The sequence below is a fragment of the Triticum aestivum genome, chromosome 5B, assembly GCF_018294505.1.
Source record: "Triticum aestivum cultivar Chinese Spring chromosome 5B, IWGSC CS RefSeq v2.1, whole genome shotgun sequence".
Classification (NCBI taxonomy): Eukaryota; Viridiplantae; Streptophyta; class Magnoliopsida; order Poales; family Poaceae; genus Triticum; species Triticum aestivum.
The window spans coordinates 303,487,890-303,509,092 of NC_057807.1; the positions used below are offsets into that span (position 1 = coordinate 303,487,890).

The window sequence follows — 21,203 nt, forward strand, 5'->3', positions numbered from 1 at the left end:
AAAATAGCTTTTAATGTGATTTTTTTGCACCTAGTTTGTATGTTGTTTTCCTTTCTGTTAGTTAGAAAAACCCATGTTTAGGTTATGTTAAGAAAAAAATTAGTAGTATAAAACTATTCCTTAATTGTTACTTGAAGTGTTGAAAACCTTGATTTGCTTTTCTTCGAGTTTCCTTGGTTTTGGTTTGAGTGCTTGGGTGTTTTACTTTAACTTGCCGTTATGTTATATTGTATTATACTTATTTGTGCTATTGTTTGACTCGGTAGAATTCCCGGAGTGTGAGGCCTGCTATTACGAGTCACTAGCTTTCAAAGACCGTCAACCAGGCAAGTCATTTGATCATGTTTTACAATACCTATGATTTTGTTGCATTAGAATTATTCCTCCCCACCATGCATGCAGTAGGAGACTTTTAAGTTATGTTCTTGAGTAGTATCATGAGGTAGGATGAACCCTTTCCCCTTGTTACCAATGCCCGGGATCTTGTAGTTGATTGCTATGCTTTCGTAGACGGGGTTGGTTGAGTGATTCATAAGGGAGATGTGAGAGTCAAGATGATGGCAACCACATGACTTCAAGCTCAAGATGGATTTCAAAATTCACTACTTGGTGGAGGACGGTTGACGGGCACCCTGGAGAAACCAGTGGATGGCCAGGATGCATGGAGAAGCGCCATGACATCTTGCGGAAAGCTTCAACCAGCCACGAAGAGACGGATGGATACCCCATTGACCGGAAGCTTACCTGTGCAACCGCAAGCCATTATGGGCTCTGGCTTGGTCGACCCTAGGCGTGACTCTGGCCGGACGGTGCTACGAGATGTAGAAGAATGGTAGGATTGGATGGGCACCGGCAGTGGCCCAGAGGAACTCTTCTGAAGACCCTGTTTCGTTCGTCCTGTCTTCAAACACCAGGCAGTGTGAAGACTTAAAGGAGGGAACGATTCGTGCGGGTAAAGTGCACAAACCTCTATAGAGTGAAGACCTAATCGATTAGCCGTGTCCCCGGTTACGGACAATTTGAGCCTCTGGAAACTTGGAGTATTTCAGATATCTCAACACCGAACTTAATAAATTAATTGAGGGGTTATTTAATAATTGAGAATGATACATTGGTTGGCGGACCCATCTCAATAACTACCAACATTTTGTAGTAATTGCAAACAAGTTCTTTATTGTAGGGAAAAACTGGCTTTTTCGCAAAACAATGAAACTTAGAGCCCCACAACCAAATTGCATGTAGTATTAGTAATTTTATTGTTGTTCTCTCTTCATGACTTGTCGGCATATTCAAAAATGCTGACCTACACGGCTGCAACGTCTTATGTTGCAGAGGAGTTTTCCGACCAGGAGAGAGGCTACGATCCACGCTTGGCGATTGCCCTATGGATTCGGATGGACTCGCTATTCGTCTACTCTTCCGCAATTTTATTTAGTTTATTCTCATGAGTTGGCCTTCGGCCGAATTTATTATCATGTAATAAAGACTCGATATGAGAATCGTGTAATAAATTCAGGTGTGATTGAATTTTGAATCTTTGCATCAATGTATTGTGTGTGCCAGCATGACCTTGGGATGGTACAGCTACACAGAGACTTGACAGATTCGGGTTGGGTCGCTACATCCTTAGGTCGGCCACTTGCGCCCGACCTTAGTCTCGGGGGCTATTGCACAGTATATTTTTTTTCTAAATGTGGTGATTCACCAGCCTGCAGCCCAACATCTTTCCTACTGAATTGCACCCTGGTGAAGGACAGAGTATGAAAGATTGCTAAGCAAAGTTTTTTTAGATTCTAGGTGCATACAGGATTTTGAGTCGGTACATACCTTGAGCGCTACAGGCTATACTGTCATGCATAAAATAAATTGCACAATGAACACTCAGCTACATGTCGGTCGCGAAGACATCCATCATGCCCTTCACGACCTTGTTCATGGCGTCCGCCTGATCCCGCACAAGCTTCATGATGCCTCGCTACGCTGAGGTCAGTGCCCGGTTCGACCATGACTTCTTCTCCTCCGCCTTTGAAGTGCCAGCGCCAGCTCGAAAGGTGTCACTAACATCTGATCATATGTTTCCTGCGTCAGCGCCACTTCGTGCATGGGGGAAGGATCCAGGGTGGAGAAGGAACTACGACACTAAGGATCAGCGTCGTGGACAGCTCGGCCACACGCCCTCACCTCACGGTCCGACCATGGGCCATGTGGGGCCCATAGAGCCCCTTTGTTTGGCTTCTGGTTCACTGGATCGTTCCGGATGAGAAACTTGTAGAAATACTTATATATACTTTTTTTGTCATCAACACGCTATTTTTCTAGAAGTTCAAAAACATGCAAAAAAACATCAATAAACATTGGATTAATAGGTTAGTCCAACACGATTAATATAAAATTATGTCAAAAATATGCAATAATGATATACAATTAGTATAAACATAAGGAAAATATCAAAAATATGCAATTAATGATATAAAAGTAGCATAAATGTAAGAAAATGATATCCCAAAATGTAAGACGTTTTTTGACACTATTATAGTGTATAAAGAATTTTATATTTTAGGACGAAGGGAATAGATATGTATAAAACACCTATAAGGGCATGGCCAATTGTATGCTTCAAACATGCTACCACACTATCCAACTAGACTCAGATACCAAATGGAGCTCTAACAGTAGCCTCGCGCTGTGTCAGAGTAGCGTGCAGAGGAGGCCGCTGCTCCATGGAAGAAAGAAGGAAAGGAGAGGAGAAAGAGGGAAAGGGAGGCCAGAGATGACGCTGTGTGTTCAGGTGGGGAGGTAAAAATATGACACAGGTGAGGCCATTGTAATGATAGCCTCAATTTAGGGCATTGGGTGAGAGAAAAAAAATCAAACCAATGCCTCGTTATTTTTCTACCAAACTGGGTTGGCTCTAAGATTGTGCCAAAAATATTTCCGTTCCCCATCCCACGGCGCACGCGTGCTCCCTCCTGATCTTCTTTAAGTTGAAAAGAGAAACACGCACCACCCCTGTCCTGCTAATCGTACGGCCCAGCGGCGCCATGTCGTCGTCGTTCAAGCCCAACCCCCTCTCGCTGAGCGTACCGGACCCCGCTCTCGACCGCTGGCTCCGGGACTCCGGCTACCTCGACCTCCTCGACTCCTCCACCCCCGCACCCGCCGCAGCCGCCCCCACACGCGCCAGCCCCGCATCCACCTCCTCGGGGCCCGGCGCCGCCGCCGACGTCCTCGCCTTCGCGCGCACCCTAGCCTCTCTCCTCGCGCTCAACCCCTTTGCGTGCCTCACCGCCGCCGACCTCGCCGCGCCCACCCCCTCCTGGTCCCTCGCCTTCATCGGCCCCGCCGGCACCGCCTCCTACTCCTGGCCCCCGACCCCCACCCAGGCCCGACTCCGCGTCCAGGAGAACGTCCGCCGCTACACCCGCAACTATGCCGCGCTATCCATCCTCGTCTTCGCCTGCTGCCTGTATGCCACTGCCATCTGCCCTCTTTCCTTCATCCCTGCCTTTGTTTCGTTATTAAAGCAGCTGCTGCTGCTGCTGTCTGTGGCGGCATGTGTGCAGGTACCGGATGCCTATGTCGCTGCTGGGGTTGCTGGCCAGCCTCGCCGTGTGGGAGGCTGTGCGGTACTGCCGGAACCGGTGGGAGCTCGCCACACGAGCGCCCGGAATTGGGCAGGCTCTTCTGCACTGTGCCCAGATTGGTGAGTGTTGGGTTTCAAATGCTGTTTCTGCGCAAACATTGCTAGTGCAATGATGAAACGACAGCTAGGTGGATTTCATTTGCAGCAGCATTACCGACAGTGTAGAGGCATGGGTCCTTTGTTTTCTAGTAGTAATAAATAAGATTGGTAGTGAATATATAGGGAATTCATTTCTTAATATTTTTGTGGGATAGAAAGGATATCTTGAACAGAGCAACGTACAGGTTGGAAGACTTATTTTTCTTTATGATGATTCTGACGTGTTTGCTTTGATAATTTTTCAGCAACTTCGTAAATGCTTCGAGCAAGAAAAATGCCACAAAGTTCTATTTTCTTCAAGAAATTATTGATATGCTTGAATATGACAAAACACATAAGTTGTTCAACTTTGACATAATGTATATTTATTATGTAATTTACTGATTATTCCATGCAGCATGTTTCTTATTCGCTATATATATCATGAGGAACTGTCACACAGTACACATTAAGAATAATTCCTCATTTATTTATTTCAATTATTCATTTCTTGATCAATTGGAAAATATTTGTACAAACTGTAGAAGTTTAATCCATGTGCCCAGTACATACATGGATGGGAGTTGCTCGTTGCTCATTGCATAACTTGAAATCTCAGATGCAATGGCGCTAGTGCAGCAACCTGGTTTTTGATGCATAAAACACAAACCTTAAGGCCTACTCCCTCCGTAAAGAAATATAACAGTGTTTAGATCATTCAAGTAGTGATGCAACACTCTTATATTTCTTTACAGAGGGAGTACATTCTTAGGACAGTGCCAGGTTACCAATTTTCTTTCACACCTTCATCCCACCTGCACAGATGATTTTAAGACACATGGGTCATGTTGATCATTCTTTTCGTTTTGAATACCATACCTGTGGTTTGGTGCTATCCTGTTTAAGCTTTCTTTTATTTTGAATGGTATTACCTGTAGTCTGATGCTCTCGTCTCTAACTATCCGTCGGTTTTGCTCCTGAACAGCCACTGCTATACTACTATATGTATGCAACCTGCAGTTTGCTCTTGTGTATGCCATTGGGTTGAGTTATGCAGGTGAATAACCCTTTCACCTCTCTCCTTCCTTTTCGTTCTTCTGATTATTCTTGTAACTCGGTGTGCTATGTTTTGCAGTCATGATGCTACATGCTTCTCTTCGGAAGTTGACTCCCTCAAGCCTATCTGTTCCAGCAAATAAGAATAGGAGGGCACAGCCAAGACGAAGCTAGTCGCCATTGGAGGTCGGCTGCAGATGGCAGGTACATTGCCATGTCGCAGTACGGTGGAGGCACTGCCCTGAAAGCAATTCTACACCTAAGATCATGTGCTCCGACTATATACGCCATTCAATCCTTCCACAGGGTTATGTCAAAAGATATTGGCTGCATGAGTTCGGAGACGGGGAAGACGATTGCAAGAGTGAAACTGTAAGCACAGCGGAATGTGGGAACAATGTGTGCTTACAATCCTAGGACTGTAAAATCCAGTTTTGGCACCGACGCTGATTAAAGAATTTTTGGGAGGAATTTCGGAGTTCTTAATACAGTTTTGTTAAAGCACATCTAGATGTGCCATAAGTATTGCACATCTAAGTCCTATGTCCTTGATGTTGCATGGAGGTTTGTGTAGGTATTTTTTTTCCTTTTCTTTTTTTAGGAAGCCAATGAGGGCCGTTCGCTTCCTTGCCTCCGGGTTTCCTCTCTACATCCCTCTGCTTTGGTTTTTTCTCCTCCACGTTCCCTTGTCTTAGAGATAATGCTCCCTTGTCTTCGAAATAATCTTAAACCGAATCGATATTTTTCTTTTCTTATCCTACTAGAAACCACATGTCCTGCATTAACTTAATTAAAGCTTAAATCTTGCCAATATTATGTCTTGCATTGAAATCAAATCAAATTTTACCAAAACCTCAATTAAATTAAAATGTTTCTTGCCTTCTTCTACCTATACTCCAATATGATGGGTGTAAGGTACATGTTTGACTCGATTATTGTTTAACTCTTGAAATATATATGGCTCATTCCAACGCACGAACAAAAAAAAAATTAACACAGTAGACACAAACGCTTATACATACACATATATATTCATCCCTATGAATGCATGCCCTACCTCGTGAGCACCTCCGAGAGACTTGAGCTGGCATATAATCTTGAGACTGATGAAGTTGCCACAAACATCTTCATAGTCCATAGAACGTATCCAACTGAAAGCACATCGTCGAAAGTCTGAAATAAATCGAGAAACATACGACCATAAATGCCAAGTCACAAGCAATTAAATAGTGTGTTTAATGTTGAAGTAATGAGGCACCTCTTCCTTTCTGAATAATTACTCCCTCGGTTCCAAAATGTAAAAATGGTCTTACATTTTTGGATGAATGGAGTACATCTCAATAGCTCGGATGATAATATCATAACTGAACTTGCATGTTGATGCTCTTTTGTTGCCGTGATACTTGTTTCCATAGTTCAAGACTACCTCTATAGTGGGGAGTAACATATATATGGTGTCATTCAACACTATTTTATTTATTACTCCCTCCGTTCCGAATTACTTGTGCAGGTAGTCCTGGCCATCTCAGGCCCGGCCCTAAAATCCAGGGCCTAGGCCCGATGGGCTTGCCCGTGGGCCGGGCTTGGGCCTGAGTTTTGAGCCCACCAGCAGGGCCTGGACGGGCTTGGGCTTGGCATATTGGCTTTTTAAGGAAGAGGCCCGGCCCACGGCCCTAAGCCCTAGGGGCTTTTCAGGGCTTTTTACCAGATGGGCCGGGCTTGGGCTTGAAAAATAGGCCCGATGGTAGGGCTTGGGAGGGCATGGGCCTCAGTTTTCTGCGTGGGCTTTTTCAGGCCCGGCCCAAGCCCGGCCCAACCCGGCCCATGACCAGATATAGTCGCAGGTATGGATGTATCTAGATGTATTTTAGTTCTAGGTACATCCATTTCTGTGACGAGTAATTTGAAACGAAATGAGTAGGTTGTAAACCCATCTTGTCTTATATGTGTTATGTTACTCCTATGATGAGTAGCTAGCTATGTTACTCAATTTGTCTCTCATTAATTAGCCGCCACATCATTTTTTCTTAAGCGCCGTCTATATTGAATTATTAATTCATGTGTGCTAGTCGTGATGCATGTTACCATCGTTTGATTTGTGTTAATTCATGATGTATGTGCCATCAGCCCATCATTTGGTATTACCTCCACCTAGGGGTGCGCTTTTTTAGGCAAACGTTACACAAGACCTTGAAAAGCGAGTTCAAACACCGAAACCAAGCAGCAGCCAACAAATCAGTAACAGCATGTTCGTTACGACAGGCACGTTAGCAAAAGAAAATAAACACGAAGGCAGGCACATAGTTTACAACTGATAACAATTAGCATTAGCAAGTCTTTCAGTCACCACTTAACATCATGACTTCTTACACATCAAATGGGCTGTGCCTATGGCAGGGCACACTGGAAACAGTGAATGGCCGAATTACATGTAAACTCTGAATACTTTTTATGCCCTACATGATCATCAATTTCAGTTATGGTTGGCAATCATGCATGTTGGATTGCCCAACCTACTTCTGAGTATCTATACACTACACTGGCATTCCATCTAAAACAATGTGAGAATGAATCGTTAGCATTCCTAGAATCATAAAGCCGGTCAATTTGAGAATATTACAGCAAGCACTGGCAGCACCGCTTTTCGCAGGCAGCACCGCAGTTCCTCAATTCAGTAAATCCAAGCCTTGGGCATTTCCAGATACTCACTCTGCGAAAATTGAAGTGTCAGAATGGCTGCAATCACGTAATCAAAATAACAATTTTGTTAAAATATACTCCCTCTGTCCCATAATGTAAGACTTTTTTGACACTAAAACGTCTTACATTATGGGACTGAGGCAGTATTTGCTAGATGCCTCGATTGGTAGAGCTACACATAGCATTGACTCCAGTGGAATACCAATGCTTCAGATAATATCCGGCTGAGCATCTCCAAGGGCAAGTAGCAAATTTTAGCCCCATATGTCCGCGGACAGCAGGGATCGGGCTCCTCCATTTTCCGCCCCTACAACAGCGGGGTCCATTTCACCCCTCCCCATTTGTTGGCCCCATTTTTTTGCCCTTCTCATTTTTTTTCAAACAAACTTGTTGAATACTAGAAAGGTTTAGATTGAACATACAAATAAACAGTTCAAATTTAAAAATACATAATTCAAACATAATAAATATTATCAAGAGTACATAGTTCAAATTTAAAGATATCAATTGGTCGGTTTGGGGTGGGGCCGGCTAGTCAGGTCTGGCATGGCGGACATGTCCAGACAGCCCATATCCGACCGACATTTGAGCTGGGTTTAGGACGGTCCGAACTGTACGGACAATGGGGCCGGTTAGGGGAGGACCATAGGACAGGTATTTTTTGTTTGGACTGCCCGTTGGGGCATAACCCTCTTAGGGGCGCGCCATATCTGAACCCGGGTGTGGTGTTTAAATGGGCAAGGGTCAGGCTCACCCCCTTGGTTAGTCGTATGTTATATGGATACGGTGATAAGTGGGCAAGGATAAGGTCATCGCATCCTTAGTGGCATGCTACATCGATGCCCAGGTGTAATGAAATATGAGCAAGGGTCTACGCATTTGACTTGACAAATGCAAAGGGTAAGGAAGCTAGCCGAGCCAAGTAGGATCCACTTAGGTAGCTCAAACGTAGGGTCCCTGGCGGGTAAGTTACGGGAGTTAGTTGATACAACGGTGAGGAAGATGCTGATATCCTATGCATCCAACAAACCAAATGGAAGGGATGGAAGGCGAAGGAAGTGGAGTGTACTACCGTCAAGCTGGTGGTTAAGCGGCAAGAGGACCAAATTATCCTGGTCAAGCTGGTCGTTGGGGACTTAATTCTCGATGTCATCAGCGTGTATGCCCCTCAAGTAGGCCATGATGTGAGCACCAAGAGGGAGTTCTAGGTAGGCTTGGAGGACATGGTTAGGAGTGTACCTATTGGCCAGAAGCCCTTCATAGGAGGAGACCTCAATGGCCACATGGGTACATCAAACACAGGTTTTCATAGGAGGAGACCTCAATGGCCACATGGGTACATCAAACACAGGTTTCAAAGGGGTGCATGGGGCTTTGGTTATGGCAGCAGGAATCAAGAAGGATAGGATGTCTTAAGCTTCGCTTTAGCCTACGACATGATCATAGCTAACACCCTCTTTAGAAAGAAAGAATCCCATCTAGTGACTTGTAGTGGTGGTCAACGCTCTAGCCAGATTGATTTCATCCTCTCGAGAAGAGAAGACGGACGTGTTTTTGCCTAGATTGTAAGGTGATACCTAAAGAAAGTGTTGTCCCACGACATAAGCTTGTGCTGGCTGACTTCCGCTTTCGGATATCTGTCCGGCGGAATGAGTGTGCCAAAGTCACTAGAACGAAGTGGTGGAATCTCAAGGGAAGGCAACTCGGGCTTTCAAGGAGGGGGTTATTAAGGAGGGCTCTTGGGAGGAAGGAGGTCATACAAACAATAGGTGGATGAAGATGGCAACTTGAGTTCGAAAGGTGGGCTTCAGAGGAGTTTGAGGTGAAGAGGGGGAGTAGAAGCGAAGCGAAGGTTACCTAGTGGTGGAACAACCAAGTCAAATGCATCAAGGATGGAACAAATCAACTTCTGGTTAAGGACAAGCAATCAAGAATAGATGGCGAGAGTACTTCAACAAAATGTTCAATGGAGAGAATGAGAGCTCAGCCATTGAGCTGGACGACTCCTTTGATGATACCAACAAACATTTTGTGCAACCAATCTGTCTGAGATCAAGGAGACTTTAAAAAGGAAGAAAGCAGGCAAGGTGATGAGCCCTGATTGTATCCCAATTGAAGTTTGGAGATGCCTTGGAGTGTGGCTAACTAAGTTGTTCAACCTCATTTTTAGGAACAAGATGCCCAAAGAATGTACCAACTTCAAGAAAGGGGGGTATTCAAAGTTGTACTAATTACCGTGGATTAAGTTGATCAGCCATAAAATGAAGTATGGGAGTCATTGAGCACCGCGTAAGAAGAATGACAAGCGTGATCAAAAATCAGTTTGGTTTCATGCCTGGGAGGTCGACCATGGAAGTTATTTTCTTGGTACGACAACTTATAGAGAGAAACAGGGCACAAAAAAAGACCTGCATATGGTGTTCATTGACTTGGAGAAGGCCTACGATAAGAGACCACAGAATGTCATATGGTGGGCTTTGGAGAAACACAAAGTTCCAACAAAGTACATTACCCTCATCAAGACATGTGCGATAATGTTGTGACAAGTGTTCAGACAAGTGATGATGACACCAATGACTTCTCAATTTTAAAATAGGAATGCACCAAGGGTGAGCTTTGAGCTCTTAGGGCAACTCCAAAGCGGATCACCAAAACGGACATCATCAAATGTCCATAGGCACATCCGGACGTGTCCACAAACAGCGATGGGGGCGGAGGCCATCCAATCGTAGTCACCAAATGTCCGCCCATTTCAAACGGATCTTTCAAAAAAGGATGATATTTGTTAAATTTTGATATACTACAACCAAAAAGGACGAAATTTAACAAAGTTCCAACTAAATTGATAAAAAAATTAACTAAGCCTAAACTAAACTAAGTGAGGTGCCGGATGGTGACCTGGTAGGCATGGCCTCCAAGGCCGTCGACACCTTGTCGTCATAACCATCGTCGTCCTTCCAGTGGCAGAAGGCCCGCCAATGGTCACGGCAGCCCTGATCGGCCACCGTAGCGCGCTCGTGATGCAGCTGCTCCACTGCCTCCGCCTAGCACCCCCTGCCATTGCCTTTGAACCGGGCCAAGTGCTCAGACTCCTCCAGCCCCTCTTTGTGGAGCTGGTCGTTGATCTTGCAGCGGCGAGTGGGGGTCTCCATGGTGGTCCTGGACCGATCAATGGCCCAAGCCTCCGCAGGCACTTTTCCACCCGGACACAAGGCGCCGCGACCTCCGACAGCAGAACGACGCTCCCGGCACCCCGCCTCGGAGGCCACCCGAGAGGCCAACATTACCGTGCAGGACGAGTCATCATCGCCACCAGAGGTATTAGGCGAGGCGGCCGCACGCTTTGGAAATTGCCGGATAGGGCGGCTCCTTCACGACGACCGGGTGGGCTCCCAGACTATCGCCAAGGCGGGGAAGGTAGCTCCTTCACGGCGACAGCCAAGCGCCACTGGCTCTCAGACTGTCGACAACCAGAGACGGCGGTGCCACCTCCTTGCTGCGCAGGGGACTACGACTCCTTCATGCGGCTTTTGATTTGGATAGCGTTGTTGAGCGGGAGCGGCAGGAAAGGCGGCACCGGACCACGGTCATATTGCAACTCCTCGTCCGTCGCGGCGGCCTCAGCAAGGAGGGGCGGTTATTGCTACTCCACGACGTTTGAGGAGATGGGCTCCAGCTTCACCTACGACGAAGCGGTCGATGCTGATGGGCCCAGAGAACGTGATCGTCGGCACCAGGAGCTCCCGCCAGGGCCAGTGGTGGTCGCGGAGAACCACTTCGAGCCGGTCTGACTTTCCCATCACGGCTACCGAAGCTCCACGGATTTGGAGGGAGGAGAGGCGGGGGTGTAAGGTTTGCGTCTGCGGTCGACCAGCTTAAATACCGGGGCAAACGAACCGGCTCTGCTTCAACACAGGCAGCAAACCAAGTAGGCTTCTCAAACAACGTGCCGATGTGAATGCCAGATAGACGGCTGGCGGGTCAACATGCATAAATGCATGTAGCGAAACATCTCATCATCTCATCCTATCACGTCCTCTTTGACAGGCATGAATGCGGTGCGAAAAACGGAGTGAGGATTCTAGGCGGAGCGGGACGAGGGTTGTTGACGTGGGTTTGCGTTGTCGAAGGCCTACGTGGCAGATCTCCGGATGCCTCCCCTACGTTTGGTTCCGATTTGTGGGATTTCGGATGTCCGGACAAATTTGGTGATCAATGTTAGATGGCAAAAAATGTATGGGATGTCTGGTCCAAACATTTAGGGGTTATTTGGTGATCCGCATTGGAATTGCCCTTATCTTTTTGCTTTGGTGATTGATGAGGTCGCAAGGAATATACATATCCCATGGCATATGCTCTTTGCAGATTATGTGGTGCTAGTCGGACAGGGGTTAATAGAAAGTTAGTTGTGGAGAGACTCCGAAATCGAAAGGTTTTAGGCTTAGTAGAATTAAAACCAAGTACAAGAGGTGTGGTTTCTTTACTATTATTAGGCATGAGGAGGTTAGCCTTGATGAGCAGGCGGTACCTCAGAAGGACACCTTTTGATGTTTGGGGTACATGTTGCAGAAAGATGTTGATATTGATGCAGATGTGATCCATCGAACCAAAGCAAATCGATGACGTGGCACCAAGCTTTTGGGGTTCTCTGTGCCAAGAGTGCCACAAAACCTAAGAGCCAGGTTACATAGGACAGCGATTCGACATACAGAGACCTAAAAGATTGGAATATCATCAAAGAACTAGCCATGGATAGGGGGTGTGGAAGTTAGCTATCCACGACAGAACCATGACTAGGTTACAAGATCTTATGGGTTTCAACTCTAGCCTACCCAAATTTGTTTGAGACTAAAAGCTTTGTTGTTGTTGTGTCCGGACTGTCTGTCCGAACAATTGGGGTGGCTATGGGGAGTCCCCTTGGATATGCACTGAAGCTGATCAAACTTTCCATGACCAGTATAGCCAGCTCCTAACAGCAAGCTGAACCACCTCATTCCTGATAACGATTCACTATTCTATAGGTCTAACCCACGCTAAGTCAAAGCGACCGACTCATGCTTATACAATGATATACCAATCCAGATGTCAAGCAGCAAACTGCTCGATTTTGCACCAGTCTTCACAATTATTGAGACATGGTACATGTCCAGGGACATCCATTATTTTCTGCTCGATCAAGTCTTTGCGGCAGTAACCAGAGGGGATATACGAGTATTAGCGCTGAGATGCACTAACTTTATGGATGCTTTTAGCCAATCCTAACTGATTCAATCTAGAGAACCAACACAGGCCAAGAGTGTGTTATGAAAATTTTAACCAACTCACTAATAAAAACCATTCAACATTATATATTCATACGCTAAACTAAACCATGTTCAGAAATAATTAACATCAATCCTTGTTCATACAACCCTGGTGGTGGGGGACGCAACTCCTGTGCATCGATCATGAAACCTATGACAAATACGGAGTAATTGCTAACCCCCTTTAACATTGCAATACAGGCTTTAATTAATGTTGACGAGTTGTAATTGTCATACACATAACATGTAAATTCCATAATTTTTGGAGGACTTCCTCCACATCATGTGTATCTATTAGAGCTTGCACCCAAAGAAACGTCGATAGGGCATCAGACACCATAAGCAATGTGCCGCCATTTATTATTGAATTGGAGAAATAGATAAAATGATAAATATTGTCGGTAGTTCGACTTCCCACTAACACTTGCATAGGAAGGACTGACCATTAGTCTTTTTGCTGAAATAATTCACTTCTGGTGACTCTTATTTTGGTTGATTGGACCTCTGCTTCAACATCATTAACCACTCCCCGGCATTTTGGAAATCCACAATAACAAGGAAGCCGTTGTTCATTCGAAACAAACCTGAATAAAGCATATAAATTATTGGTAAAACTACAACGTGAGACAGACCAAAAGCAATATGATATTCAGATCTGACCTATAATCATAGGTCAACTCTTCCCATGGGTCTATATCCCGCTTTGCAAAAATGATGATATGCTCATCCCCGAGAACACTTATCACACGCGAATAACAATTAGGCTGCAATGATGAAGAGATGTCATGAAAATTGCCTACCAAAATACCATAAAAGCAAATATAAGATCAAAAACTAAAAATGGTAAAGATTAGACTAGAGTATGCCGGCAGACAGCTATATGACGAAACCATTCCCATCAACCTGATCACTCATGTATACACTATGCAGTAACACAATACATCAGTATGTCATCATTAATAGTAGTGCCTCTGAATTGTTAGAACAAACAATTTGATCTTTAATAAGCTGACACAACACAAGGCCAACATACAAAGTATATTGGTAAAGCTGATTATTCCCTTATCTTCAAATAAGTATAAATTTTTCATAACAAGTTGTGAAAAATTATTTGCTTCAAAAGAGATATCCTCGTGCCAATTGTACTATATTCCTTTTTCATGCTGATTTCTTATTTTGCTAAAAAAATATGGCCAGAATAGGCACAGGTAATGTTCAACATGAATTTCCTCAAAATATACCCCGTTGTCCAACTACTCATATGTACAGTAGGTAGTGGCCCAGAATTCGAAGAAATAACATGCCAAGGTTATACAACAATTAATGAGAATATAATCCATACTCCTCAGCACATAAAAGATATGAAGGGATCTGAGCTGCTAACAAAGTGGAAAGCACATGCATAGTAGACCAAGATTTTTCTTACCTCGCATGAGTGATTGATCAAATGGGCTATGCTTCCTGCTCGTGTAGCGTCAATAACACGCTCATCATCTATCCTGAACATGTATGTCCCAGCACCCTGCATGGAGTTACTTTGAGTAGTTAACAGATTGTAATTAATATCCAAGTAGAGCATAGTTAGATAACAGGCGTTTTCTACCAGTATCATGGAGGCATGTATACTGAGCTAACGTTTTGAGGCAGTGGGTACCAAGCTGGACCATGTGTACCAAATATAAAGAAAGTTAATTCTACATGCATTGATTAGTGTTATAGTGACAAGCATGCGAGCAGAAGCTATTAGATACAAGAGATGTCCATTTATGACTGGCAGTGAGAAAATATATGTATGGTCTATAATCTTCTAACTTATGTACAGTACTGTCGGAATTTTTAGTCCTCTAATGGCCCTTCATTCAATCCCTTTCATTTTCTTTGTTTAACCAAATCGGGTACATGGTTCTCTCCTGACATTTGCGTCCCTCAAATTCTTTTCACCAATACTTCGATTTAAAAGCTACTCCCTCTGTCGCTATTTACATGGCGCACACGTTATTCGAGGTTCAACTTTGACCAAAAACATGTGGGTTGTCACAAAACATGCACCATTTAATTTGTACGTATTAAAATGCAGTTTGTACATTTTTATAACATATAATTAATATATTATCGGTGAAATTAATGGTCGGAACTTTATCACAAACAACGAGGGCAACATGTAAATAGGGACGGAGGGAGTATCAGTTGTGCGTTTGGAGGGGGTGAACTTCATATATTTGTTAAAATTGACAGTTGGTTTTATCAATTGAAGGTCTGTTAATTCCAGATGTCATGAATATATTAGAATGGACAGTTGGTACCAGTTGAAAACTGGAAGTGCTCCACTTAAATGCTTACTTTTGTGGGGTTGAAAGTTACTATTCAACAACCTAAAGGTAGGAATGGGTTCTGTGTTCATTCTTGTCTCCACTGCCGCTGGCCAGCAACAAAACCATCGCTAGATGAAGGAGGCAGAGCGGGAGGCAGCAAGAGGGAAAGGGGCATGACGTGGATGCTAGTGGCGTCATGGATAATGGTCAGAGCACAGAGGGTCAGAGGATGTGTGGGAAGGTCTCCACACCCATGCTCATGTAATAATAGCTGACACTCATTCAACATAAGATCATCGTACAAGCAACCATATTAAAAGCTGCAAAATTTTGTTGTGCATATTGACGTATCAACAATTCTGAACACCCAAAAGATGTAAATTCCAAACAGAACTTACCACCAAAGAGTTGTATATACGCCGCTCTCTAAGGTCTGATATCGGTGGCCTAACAAGCTCCCCTATGTATTCGATCATCTGAACAAGTAGATACAAAATAGAGAATTTCAGAACATTAGCACAAATAGCATCACAGTCATCTTCAAATAATCGACATATTTTACTGTTTGCAGTGCTATCAGGCAGTTACAAAATCTTCCCTAAAAGAAACCCATCTCCTTTCCAGAAGCGACCACAATCTATAAGGGGAAGTTACAGAAACATACCATGTCTCCTGCCTTGTGTGCAACCTTTGCAAAAACACCAAACCCATGAATTCTTGATTTTCCTGCCAAGAAAAATCATAACATAAAACACAATTCAAAGCATAAATCAGAATCCCAAACTAATACTAAGTTTCAGTTATAATCCACCCACTGGCATGTCTCATTATAGAGCTCATGCTAATATATGCACATGTTTTCACCGGACAGATTTATACCAAGATCGTATACACTTCCTATAGATTTGACTATTATTGCAGAAAATGATTCATCTAGCATCCACAAAAGAGTTAACAGAACAGCATAATGGATGAAGCAGCAGTTGATAAATACTTACATGATACAGTATGTGTATTCAAGTTAAAGCCAAAAAAAATGATTTGCAAATAAATAAGACCACAAAACAATACTGTCTTAAATTTTCAAAACATACTTTTTTTTTCTTCAACAAGATAATAAAAAAGAAACTAATCATCTTCAGAAATCATGCTATGGAGATGCCATTGGTTCAAAGATTAGTGAAACTCACCAAAAGCTAGTCTCTTCCTGAATGTGGCCTTCATGCTTTTATATTTTTCAGCCATAGAAGACACATTGACAGAAACTTCTTGTGATGCAGCATCCAACAAGGCAACTGATTGAATTGGTTCACAGCTAGTATCACAGCCTACTTTATTTTGGCAGTAGCCACTAACAATATAAGGCATGTTCTCCACATACAAACGCTTTACAGAAGCAGTAGCTGTAACTTGAGGTTGTTGTTGGCCTCTTCTCCGGTGAAAATTATAGGGCTCTAAACAAAGGAATGAGTAAACAGAGATGTCACCGAGGAGCCAGAACAGAATGGATAGTTAATCATAAGGATAGGAGATCGTCTACTAATAAACAAATCTAGCCTTTCAAGAACTAGGTAGCTCCATCCCATAAGACTTCAAGATTCACTTTCAAACCAAAACAATAATAATAATATCTGAGCAACAAATCTATATAAAAAAAAGCTGAACAGGAGAGCAAAATTCAACAGGGCATATTGTTTAAGGTGTTTCTTTTGTGAGGATGGTTAAAAGTGACCATCTTAATACACAAACCAAAATGAATATGTGCAGAACTTTTGGAAAGATGCTAGTCAAATAAACATTGCTATTACCAGTCCTTGCACAACCAGATGATGAAGCCGCGTCTGTCTGAACTAACTGAGCAGGGTTACCAAGATTACTTTCAAGAGATGGACGTTCAGTAGATGGTTGTCTGTGCTTCTTGCAATACGAGAGTAGACGAATACATGGGTCCTCATCCTCCTCAAGTAACATGAGATGGATTTTATCATCATCTTCAAGCTAAAATTAACATAATACTAATTAAGGTATAAAATTAGTCCCCAAGAAAGTAGGGTCACTTACATAGAAGTAATTTACCTCAACACATAGATCAGCAGCACGTGCACAGAGCGGGTGATATGCAACTCGACAAGTAGGATGTGAGCACTACATTGATGCATGGAGAAGGGTCATAATATATTATAGGTGTCACAACATAAGCTTAAACAGTTCCTGAAGTACCTGTATGCAAGCTCCATAAGCAACTGTACAGATGCTGCATAGAAGTTTCCAGCGGTCCTGGAGATAACTTTAAACTGAAAATGTTTCTACAAAAATGCTCCAAAAACTGTCACCAAAGTCAAGAGAGGAAGGGGTGAAAACCTTGTTGATTTTGCTCAATCCATCAATGGGTTCCATTCTCTTTACATCTTTTAAGCAAGTTTCTGCAACCAATTTAAGATTTAAGAAAACTAAAGTATGTCATGATATGATACCACTAAGAAAAAAATATAAAGTGGTTAAGTTATTATACCAGGAATCCATATTGCACATGCTAGATGAGCCCAACGGCCATCTGTTGTAGGTTTCATTGCACCCCCTACAAACAGAGATTGCATCTTATAAGTACATAGCCTCGCTTTGCAATAAGTCCAGCACAATTGTATACCTGTGACAGGACATAGGCAGCATCGTGGGGACACGCGAGGTGCCCCAGGTCGGCACAGGTTGCACAACCAAAGTACTCCATTCAATGGTTCTAGTTCGCCATAGCACCGAGCATGAACCTGAATCACGTTAAGGCTGTCAGGATTTGTTAATACTTATATTTGACAATATTCATGGAGTTGAATGATCCTGTAAGTGCATACCATCATACGGCACTTGTCACATTGCAAGAACAAATTGTCTTCATACTCCTGGAAGGCAAAAGAGAATTTAAGTAACTTTTCAGTTTGATTACTTGCATTTTGAATAAGCATGAGAACAGGATTAGGATCATTTACCTCATCCATATCACAAACACTGCAAAAGTCTAGATCTTTCCAATTAACATGAACAGCTCTGTAACCACGGAGGGTATCCCCACCATTTTCAAAATACTTCAAACACGACCTTGCATTTGGCAACTCCTAACAAATACACAAGTAACTTTGAAGTTAACAAAGATAAAGAATGTATGCATTATCTAAAGCATACCAATATGAGGTCAATACAAAGAAGAAGGCAAAAGCCCTGACAGAGAAGGACATCACTACATGGCAACAATGATTTCCATTTTTCAATGAAACTTGTAAACACGCATCTACAATATGTGCATCAATGTTTTCACCAAAGACAACTCTTTTTTTGTGGAAAATAATACGAAATGCTGGTAAGGCGAGCACGGTAGTATCAAATTATAAAATTAGATTCACCAACATAAATGATTTATTCAATCCCAACCTCAGGGTGAACAAGATAAACAAAAAATATATTCTCCTTTCTGGCCATGAGGAAGAATTCAGGCATTAAAGAACGCATTGACTCTTTCCTGATCATAATGTAATACTAGTATGAATGAACAAAGTATGAATTTGCAATAAATGGTAATGTCTCCTCATCCAACAAAAGGGCTATGCTATCTGAAGCAATGGGAAGCATCGCCAAACTAAGTAAAAAAGAGTGTTGACTAACTTGAAATACTAGGTTGACAGCTGAAGTGTATGGCATCAGCCAATCACATATTCACACAGACAACAAAACTTTCAATCCACAAAAGTCCAGTACCACTTCATGGGTGGGTATAAATCAAATAACCAATAATACTGAGCTGAAATACAAATAACAAAAGGCCATAGACAAAACTTAGACTTACAGAAATGATTATCAAAACAAATGTGCATTTATATAAAAGAAACAAAAGACCTTTCTTAAAGATGAATTAATTGTCTAGCATCAATGCACTGCCTAACAAAAGTAATACTGATAAAATGAAGCGTGAAAACCATGAAAGCTATTTGTTTAAAAACCTGAATAAGCTGCCTAATTTGTGGGTTTGAAAAGCCAAACATGTCAGAACCAGATCTCTGACAAACATTTCCTTCCAGTTCCGAGGCAGCATTGCACTGTTTTTCTTTTATCCTGCAGTATATCTCCTTCCAGCATGCATTAGGCGTAGAGCCATCAATCTGGTCAACAAAAGGCATCATGTTAGTAAATGTACAGATTTCGAACTGCTGAATTTGTCAAAATGCTGCTATCCAAGGCATATCAAGAGGGTTTCGCTGATAATCCTAAAATACGCCCTTTTTAATGAACTTTGCAGTGATCATTCAGAGCAGTAAATAAATTGGCTGATTTGAGAAGAGACTCAGTTTGTGGTTACTGCGCTGTGTTGCACTGAACTTATTTTATAATCTGCTGCAGAAACTTAGCCAGCGGAAGTAGGAAATACCGAAACAATCTAATGAGAAGGTGATGCAACACAGCCAGGAATATATGAAGGCAGCTATTTACTGCAGTTCAAGGTACATTTAATCACAATGCCACCTAAGCGAGCTTGATAGATGTATTATTAGAGCATCATCTACAAGTATAGTAAAGCAAACATTCCATCACAGCATCATGCAACATGCACAATGAGACAAGGACACTAGCTTATATATGTGAATTTCTTCATAATAGTAAACTAAACTTTAGCAAGTGATACAGACAGCAATATTCATTGTGACAACACAATGATATTGCTAAGAAACTATCATCTGCACTGGTCCTTAGGATATCCCTTCCATACATGGCAATGCAACACAACATCATGATATGCTTTACGCAATTACGCTTATGCTTAACACTAAAGATTCAGCAAAATGGAGTATCAACATTAACGGGATCGGTACTAGTACAAAAATTTCAATCTGCTTACCTGCAATCCATCTTCAGAGATCACCCTAAACAACGGTCGTGCTTTTATATCTGAATTCCTCAGTACTTCCATTTTGTAAGATGTTACTAGGTGTGGATCTGTGAAAGTATTACAATGTACTCATGAAACATACTCTCATGAGAGTAAACTGTTCCAAAATGGAACACCAAATTTCATGCAAGCTTGATGACAGTCTGGAACTGAACAAATACCTTTTACTGATGCAAACTTCCTGAAAGCAGTATACCCTTCAGGCCATATGTGCATTTTGTTATGGAAATGATCTGAATCAGATACTATCCTGCCTGGAAAGAAACTCACACAATCAGGTTTGTTATACACTAAGAAGAACGAACAAAGGAGGAAATGCAGACGCATATAAACATAAACATGCAGAGCTCAGTCAGCACCAAGAAAACGGGTCAGCAGAAGATATACAACAGCATAAACAGAAGATGTATGTGACAAATAAGAGCTCCATATATGCTCGAAGGCAATAGATTGTCATCTTAAGTAATGTTCAGAATGATTTCTCTGATGGAAACCTTCTATGCCTACATTAAACACAATCAAAATGGAGTTTCAATGGTATAATTTTTATGGCACATAAAGTTAAATGACAAAATATGAAGACACAGCATAAATTGGGATGGAGGGAGTAAATGGAAATCAATTATCTCTTTTGAAGGGTTATGGGTAGGAAGAACAAACTAAAACAGATCGGTGTTTTGGATTATTGGTGCTAGTGCAATCTGAACTGCATCATCCTTGAACATATAACATATGTCCATATCACTGGAACAGATATAATTCCACTATCCAGCAAGGTTTTTGAGTCGACGAGTCGTTCTGGGGTAGCGACTCTTGACTAGTCGTGACTAGTCAAGACTCATGGTCGATGAGTCGACATGAGTTAGGCAATAGGTACAATAAAATTACCATAGTATATGTATACCTGGACATCAATAAAATTACCATAGTATATGTATATACTTATTAATAGTCTGTGATAAAAAAATGAGTCGTTCGACTCAAAAACCACGACTAGTCGACCGAGTTGCTCGACTCATCCAACTAGCCGAGTCGACATCTTGAACCGACCTGCCAGTTGTGACTCGTCAATTAGTCTAATAGTCGCTCGACTCAAAAACAGTGATAAGTGCCAAGTCTGGCTGGGTAGGATGGACATGCTTCCGGAGCATTTTTGCATTTTTAAACTTAGCTGGTTA

At 42.6% G+C, this 21,203-nt stretch overlaps 2 protein-coding genes across 6 annotated transcripts in view; one reads left to right on the forward strand and one right to left on the reverse strand.

Annotated features, from left to right (window-relative positions):
- Window positions 1–2,974: 2,974 nt before the first annotated feature.
- On the forward strand, window positions 2,975–5,405 carry LOC123111527 (PRA1 family protein H). Its single transcript, XM_044532331.1, has 4 exons — window positions 2,975–3,466; window positions 3,564–3,703; window positions 4,707–4,778; window positions 4,857–5,405. The coding sequence occupies exons 1-4, from the start codon at window positions 3,042–3,044 to the stop codon at window positions 4,949–4,951; spliced, it is 732 nt and encodes a 243-aa protein (XP_044388266.1). The 5' UTR covers window positions 2,975–3,041; the 3' UTR covers window positions 4,952–5,405.
- Window positions 5,406–7,078: 1,673 nt separating this feature from the next.
- Window positions 7,079–21,203, reverse strand: part of LOC123111528 (histone-lysine N-methyltransferase TRX1) — a 17,188-nt gene continuing 3,063 nt past the window's right edge. The window contains exons 8-25 of one of the 5 annotated variants that reach the window (XM_044532334.1): window positions 20,187–20,283; window positions 19,975–20,072; window positions 19,082–19,240; window positions 18,077–18,202; window positions 17,942–17,989; window positions 17,740–17,857; window positions 17,605–17,670; window positions 17,454–17,515; window positions 17,313–17,369; window positions 17,154–17,237; window positions 16,901–17,048; window positions 16,283–16,546; window positions 15,757–15,818; window positions 15,491–15,568; window positions 14,207–14,302; window positions 13,441–13,544; window positions 13,224–13,364; window positions 7,079–7,487 (exon numbers count right to left, since the gene is read on the reverse strand). In XM_044532334.1, coding sequence (XP_044388269.1) covers window positions 13,226–13,364; window positions 13,441–13,544; window positions 14,207–14,302; window positions 15,491–15,568; window positions 15,757–15,818; window positions 16,283–16,546; window positions 16,901–17,048; window positions 17,154–17,237; window positions 17,313–17,369; window positions 17,454–17,515; window positions 17,605–17,670; window positions 17,740–17,857; window positions 17,942–17,989; window positions 18,077–18,202; window positions 19,082–19,240; window positions 19,975–20,072; window positions 20,187–20,283 — 1,806 coding nt within the window. In that variant the 3' untranslated portion in view covers window positions 7,079–7,487; window positions 13,224–13,225. Of the gene's footprint in view, window positions 7,488–13,223; window positions 13,365–13,440; window positions 13,545–14,206; window positions 14,303–15,490; window positions 15,569–15,756; window positions 15,819–16,282; window positions 16,547–16,900; window positions 17,091–17,153; window positions 17,238–17,312; window positions 17,370–17,453; window positions 17,516–17,604; window positions 17,671–17,739; window positions 17,858–17,941; window positions 17,990–18,076; window positions 18,203–19,081; window positions 19,241–19,974; window positions 20,073–20,186; window positions 20,284–21,203 lie in introns of all 5 variants that reach the window. The other 4 variants (XM_044532333.1, XM_044532336.1, XM_044532335.1 and 1 more) reach the window with 4 other exon arrangements.